This window comes from Plectropomus leopardus, chromosome 6, assembly GCF_026936395.1.
Source record: "Plectropomus leopardus strain MGB_pleo_1.0 chromosome 6, ASM2693639v1, whole genome shotgun sequence".
NCBI classification, from domain to species: Eukaryota; Metazoa; Chordata; class Actinopteri; order Perciformes; family Serranidae; genus Plectropomus; species Plectropomus leopardus.
Genome location: NC_142181.1, coordinates 17437323 through 17444221, shown reverse-complemented (window position 1 = coordinate 17444221; position 6899 = coordinate 17437323). Strand labels below are relative to the sequence as shown.

The 6899-nt window shown below is 38.1% G+C and overlaps 1 protein-coding gene across 1 annotated transcript in view; it reads left to right on the top strand.

Moving 5' to 3' along the window:
* The first annotated feature begins 1102 nt into the window (after positions 1-1102).
* The window catches only part of gosr1 (golgi SNAP receptor complex member 1), a 30029-nt gene continuing 24232 nt past the window's right edge, over positions 1103-6899 (top strand). Inside the window, exons 1-5 of the mRNA XM_042486688.2 lie at positions 1103-1235; positions 2105-2216; positions 4175-4262; positions 5335-5442; positions 5912-6003. Of these exons, the coding sequence (XP_042342622.1) occupies positions 1202-1235; positions 2105-2216; positions 4175-4262; positions 5335-5442; positions 5912-6003 (434 nt within the window). The 5' untranslated portion in view covers positions 1103-1201. The remainder of the gene's footprint in view (positions 1236-2104; positions 2217-4174; positions 4263-5334; positions 5443-5911; positions 6004-6899) is intronic.

Sequence of the window (6899 nt, the reverse complement as noted above, 5' to 3'; positions counted from 1 at the left end):
AAGAGGGGCATTGCAAAGTGTTTTGTCCGTGCAGTGCTATGAAAGTGCAGTTCATTTACCCACAAAGGCTTACTACAGTCATATAATGAACATTTTAATATCCTTTAAATTGTCAGCAGTTATGAATGAAATGCTGATGTTGTTTGGACCAAATCTGGTGTGTGTTTTCAGTCATACACCAAAAATAGTATAATCTATAAATAATAGATAATTATTAGTTCACCTGTAGTATTTTGACAAACTGCTCTGTTATATTCACTGCTGAATATACATACTTACATTATGCAATATCAGTTATTAAATCTGTGTTTCCCCAGGTAGTGGTAGTTGATGAAGTGGGTGCTCTACTTGGTAGATGGGTAGGTTATCGAGGAGATTGGTATGCTCTTATGTGTTCCAATGGCTTTTCGGGTGGGTTATACAGTCATGGGTGGATACTGAGAGAATGGGCCCCTGGACACAATTATGCAAAGGGCCCCACCTCCTATCCTACACAAAAGCAAGACATATAGACTTTTGTGGTGTTTTGCCTCTATTTTTGTTGCCTCTCTGTAGTCATTATGCATCTTTTGTGGTTTTCATCCTTTTGTGTCTCTTAGAGATAATTATGTGTATTTTTTTCCATCGCTTTTGTCCCTTTATGATTGTTTTGCCCCCTTTGTAGATATTTTGTGTCTTTACAGTTCCTTTGCTTCTCTTTGTTGTGTTTTTGTGTCTCCTTGTGGCCATTTTGAGTCTATTCCTGGTCGGCACATTTCAATTTAATTGATATTTTGCAAGTGTGTGCCAGGGCCAAACTTTTGGTCCCTGGGCCTGTGCCCTGCAGGCCCATTCAGTAATCTATCCATGTATAGCGACTGTAAACCATCAGGAAAACGGGTTGTTGTATTTGTGTATACCCTCTACCACACCACTGGTTTCAAAATATTAAAAAAACAATAAAGTTATGTTCAAAAACACAATTTGACAGTATACATAGTATATGATATATATATATATAGTAGAATCCCCAAATGGCCTCTGGGTGGCGCTGTTTATGTGATTGGGAATAGTACATGTGGAGCCCAAATAGTGTGTTACCTGACAAGCTCGGCTGAGGGCGATAAAAACCCCTTTTTCTACTTTTTTGTTTTGTACGTGGAACGTCTTCTATTGACACGTGACGCAACCCGGAACTTGGTGATGTCGCAGGACAACAAAGATGGCAGGAATAGGAGGCAGCAATTACTGGGAAGGTAAGGGAACAAAATTGGACTTTAAGAAACATAATGTAAAGCAGCATATAGTATATTGTCAGTAATATCAACAGTTAATTTGCCGGTGTCACTGTCGGCGCGTTTGGCTGGTGCTTCAAACACATACGTGTCTCTAAAACGACTAGCTCCCAACAAGCTAGCTAACATATCTGTAAATTAGCGTTATTCCTTAAGCTGTTAAATCTGTGTCGCCTCTCTAAACGGTTTATGAACAACATACACGAGTCCATTGTACCAGCTGTAACACACGTTAGATGGCAAATAGCAGAAAACGTTTTATTTCTCGTTCCCACTGTTAAAGTAGTGATGTGAGTTAGCTCTTTCAGCTCACTCCAGTGGTACAACTTCAAAAAGCGTTGCTATTTACTTTGGCAACAAACTACAATGAGACGTTGATAAGTTTTACTTTTTAATGACAGTTTCAGAAGTAGTACATTTAGTCGTCAATACAAAAATTTACAAATGACAATAACGACACAAGTAGGTACAAACCAGACAGACAAAGATACAATAAATGAAATGGACACAAGTAGGAAAAGACACAAGGATTTACCCAATTAGTTATAAAATGGAGTTGTAAGATTTGCATAATTCAATAATTTTAGTTAGTTTTGAATTACATATTGTTACGTTGATATTTTTTAAGATATGTATCTAGATCTGATGTTTTCAAAAAATGCATATTAGGGCAATTTAGTAAAACAAATATTTTATGAAAGTAAAATTTAATCAGAAGTAATGAGCAAAGAAATGATATACTGTTCATTCTTGGAGAGAGACATTTTTATATGTTAAAATGTTTTCTCTCTCTGTGTGTGTGTGTGCACATGTGTGGTCCCTTGGTACAGATCTGCGAAAGCAGGCCAGACAGTTGGAGAATGAACTGGACCTGAAGTTGGTCTCCTTCAGTAAACTTTGTACCAGCTACAGCAGCTCCAGGGATGGACGTCGAGGAGACACGTAAGATCTTAACAACTGCCCAAAGCAAAAGCCTGTATATTATTCTCAGTCACGCAAGTTATGGTATGCTTAGAAGGAGTGAGGCGAAGGTTAAGTTAACTAACAACACCAAGCATGTCAAACTGCTGCTGACTACTACTAGTTAATCAAGGCAAGAACACATTTGACCTGATTGGGATTGCGAGGTCATTGATGTGATGGTTAAAATAGTAATTTTAAGCTAAAACAAGTCGTTGATTAATCATTTAGTTGATCAACAGAAAGTTAATGTGCAACTTTTCTATATAATGAATAAATTATTCCAGACACTTTTTATGTAAAAATGTACAACCATTTCTGATTTCAGCTTCTCAAAAATAAGGTTTTGCTGCTTTTCTTTGTCATATGTGATAGTAAATTGAATATTATTGTATTGCGTATGGATGTTTGGATAAATTGAGGAATTTTAAGATGTCACCATAGGTTCCTGGTAGTACTACTGGCCATTTTCACATTTTTTTAAATATGCTAGATACCAGATGATTAATTGAGAAAATGATCATCAGATTAATTGACAATGAGAATAATTTTTAGTTACATCTCAATGTGACTTATACCCTTCTAGTTCGTGCTAGTTAAGAGATGCATGCCTAATACTTAAAGGTCTAGTGTGTAGGATTTAGTGACATCCAATATCTATCACCCACTCAGTAGGTTATCATTGTTTTTTCTTTGGCTGGTAAGTGACACCAAACTATCAGCCACTTGCGCATTTTACCAGCATTTGGCTGGTGACTGTTGCTAATTTCCAAACCTGGTGGCATCTAGCAGTGAGATTTCAGAACTCAAACTTCCTGAATGTGCCAAGAATGTAGGACAACTATGGTGGCCGACACAAAAACACAGATGGCTCCACCAAACAGCAGTGTTTGATTTATCTGTTCTGGGATACTGTTGAAACAGCATGGTGGTCTCTGTGGGAGAGGACCTGCTCAGTATGTTGATATAAACAGCTCTTACTTAAGTAACAAAAAACACAGCAATTGTTATTTTCAGGTGATTATAGATAGATGAAAACATATATATACCATGTCTGCTAAAAGATCCCCCTAAATCCTAAACACTGGATCTTAAACAGATATGAGGGGAATAATCTGTTATAGGGCATGTCCATGATTAATTGAATGTTAAAAAAAAAAACAACGCATGAGTGAAAAATTGTTTATTTAACAATCTCAAGAATCATGAAGGTGCAAAAGTGGTAGCCGAAGTGGTCAGAGTGCCTTGAAATGTGGTTGGAGGCTTGCCAGCACAGGAAAGTGTTGGCTGCAGGAAGGAAGTGTCTATGAACAATACATTGTATCCGTACCATCCCAAAGGTGGCGGTTCACTAGCTACGATATACAAGGAGAAGGACAAGTAAAAAAGAACTATTACTGTAACACCATCAGTGTGCCTTTTGTTTCTTTTGATTAGCAAGCCACTACTTACGAGCTGTAAGGATGAAACTGACTTCCAGCACAACTTTAAATTTTGATTCTTACATAATTTGTGGCCTGATACAGTCATCTGTAAATGAAAGATTATGTGTTGCCAATTGATGCCCCACGCAACAAACAGTGTACAGCTTTGCTGATGCATCCTCACATAGGACATTCACTAAACCATCACCAGCTAAGAAATCTGTTACCACTTATGTAATTTAATCTAAAAAAGGTCAGTCACATTTAAGATTTGAGTAGATTATGTTTCTCAGAGGTATATATCAGGTCATGCTTAATGTAAAGCTAAGGTGCTACGCTAAACCTCTAGTTCTGATAGTGTATCGTCCAATCAATAAAATGGCTCTCATTATTATAAGTATATTGTATAATATTTAGACATGAGAAATCTTTTAAAAAAATAATTCTTTTACAACTTTTTCAGAAAACAATCACAAACAAGAACTTGTTCTCCATTCTCTGTTTTTCCTCTTCAAGGTCAGACACCACCCCGCTGCTAAACAACTCCACCCAAGACAGGATGTTTGACACCATGTCAGTGGAGATTGAACAGCTGCTGGCCAAAGTAAGTAAATTCTCACGCGCCAATGGCCCGTGAAAGGCCAGCAAAAAGACTGTAATAAGAACAGCACAGGATTTATGCCATGGGTCTTGTCTTTCATCAAGGAAAGAGCAGACCGCAGGTTCCACTTTTTCACATGCATTAGACCCTGAAGTGCTATTATGTATTTGGCTCAGTTCAACTCAAAGATTTAAAGTTACAATCTCGTTAATCTTTGTTTTTGTTCTTTTTGGTGGCACAGAGGGCGATGAGTGGTAATTGCGGGTGTGTTTTGGGATATCATTTGCCAGAGATCCAGATAGTGTCACCTGTGTGCTGTCTCCTGAGCACCAAATTTGTTTTTTTCTTTGGATTTGCACTTGTTTCTTTAAGTTGCTCTTTTGTCTGATTGTTACTTACAATGTAAAAACAGAATGAAAAAAAACAATAGGCTGCCCCACATACAAGTAAGTTGAGGAGTGAGTCTTTTGCATTAGCTCTGGCTACCTTTTCTTGCAGACCAACCACAGCTGTGTGATCAAAAATGCATCACTAACTGCGATGCTTGTGAATTCACAGGAATTTCCCTTTAGACACCCATTACAGAAAACTGCAGACGAAAGGGCTTTCATCTGGAGGCTCAATCACTGTGTTACTTGGTGATAGTGAGATAAAAAGACATTTATTTGAATGAAAATCTTAAAGATTATTTCTTTAAGACACATAGTTTTATTCCTCATGGAGAGGCACAAATGACAAGAGATCATGACAAAAGAATGGAATTAACTGTACAATGTTTAAAGTTATGGACACATACAAAAGATGTACGTCAAAAATAATCTGATCTCAAAAGGGCACAGAACACCATCATGTGTTGCATTATTTAATGATTTGGCGTGAAAGACATCCCTTTTATTTAAAGTACACATCCTTGAATTGACACATGTTGTATGTGTGTTACTGTGTTTTGCATATTTGCCAAGTTGTATTTGGATTCTGTTTTGGGTCTTTATCGTATCTGCTGATCGCCTGGTTTTCCTGATGTTTTTTTTTTTTTTGTCCTTCTGTCATTTAATTTATCTTCCATCTCTGTCAGCTGACTGCTGTAAATGACAAGATGGCAGAGTACACCAATGCCCCGGGTACGGCTTCTCTCAACGCTGCACTCATGCACACGCTCCAGAGACACAGAGACATCCTACAGGTTTGCCCTCTCATTCTAACCAATTAGTTTATTTTTTATTTCATTTTTTAATGTATTCTACCTTACATGTTTTTGTTTTCTGTAAAAAACAATAAATTTGGTTCGGCTGTGGCTCAGAGGTAGAGTGGGTCCCCGGCTCCTCCGGGCAACATGTAAAAGTATCCTTGGGCAAGATACTGAACCCCAAATTGCTCCCGACGCTGCGTCATCGGCGTGTGCCTACGTATGAATGGTTACTGCCTAGTAGGTGGCACCTTGTATGGTAGCTTCGGCCACCACTGTGTGAATATGTGTGTGAATGGGTGAATGTGAAATGTCCTCTAAAAGCACTTTGAGTGATCAAAAAGACTAGAAAAGCGCTAAACAAGTACAGTCCATTTACCATTTCAATTTTTTCTTCTCTGTGGTCACGGTTTGCTCTTGTGCCATCCCTTTCCTTCATTTTTGCTCTGATATGTTTTCTATGCAGGACTATACACATGAATTCCACAAAACCAAAGGCAACTTCTTGGCCATCCGGGAAAGGGAAGACCTACTGGGGTCTGTCAGGAAAGACATTGAGTGAGTATCCAGTCACACCACCTTGTGATTAATTTGACCATGCAGCTAATAAAGCAGCGTGTGTCCATAGTTATGGGACTATACAGTAGACTCTGTGTTTATCATCCTCACTGCAAATGCAATTTCACTGCACAGAATTATTGATAACTCATTTAATGTATTGACTGGTAAAGGTGCTCAGAGTCAACACACATTTTGTCTCACTCACATGAAATGGGTCATGTTGTTGCACACAAAACAATATAATACTAGCATGTAATGCAATGCTCGTGTTTGATCTTAGTTGCTGTGGAGGGATAAAAACTGCCGAACATTATTCACAGTGCATCTGTGTTGTAGACCTTACTCCTTAGAGGGATAGTTGAACCTTGACTTCCACTTGGCATGCTCTTGAAAAATTTTAGCCATTAAAGCCTTAGAAGATTCATGGTCTCTTTGGCCTTGTATTGAGAAAGTGTGTCCTCTTCTCAGATTGGCTCAGTTGTGAGTGAGTGTATTGAAATGAGATGGAGGCTCCCCCAGACCATGACTCTTGTCGTTTTTTCTTTTCTTTTTTTTTTGTAATGGTTTATTGATCTGTAAGACACAGCAGTGAGCATACGGTGAGCACTGCAGGATTCCTATTGATCCCTTTCCATCCATCTGGTATGCAGATAGTCTGCAGATGCTTCATACAGTCATACACGGTTCATAGGCCTCACAGTCACTTTATATCATACGTTTTTCTCATTCAGCTCTCACACATTAACCTATTTAAAGGTGTGTGTAGTTCATAAAAGGTTGTTATATTGCTAAATTATTCTTCAATTCTCATTAAAATGTATTGTAAATGTCAGTATAATCATAGGATATCGTAGGATGGTTATTGGATTTAGGGGACATACACAGTAGGTGAT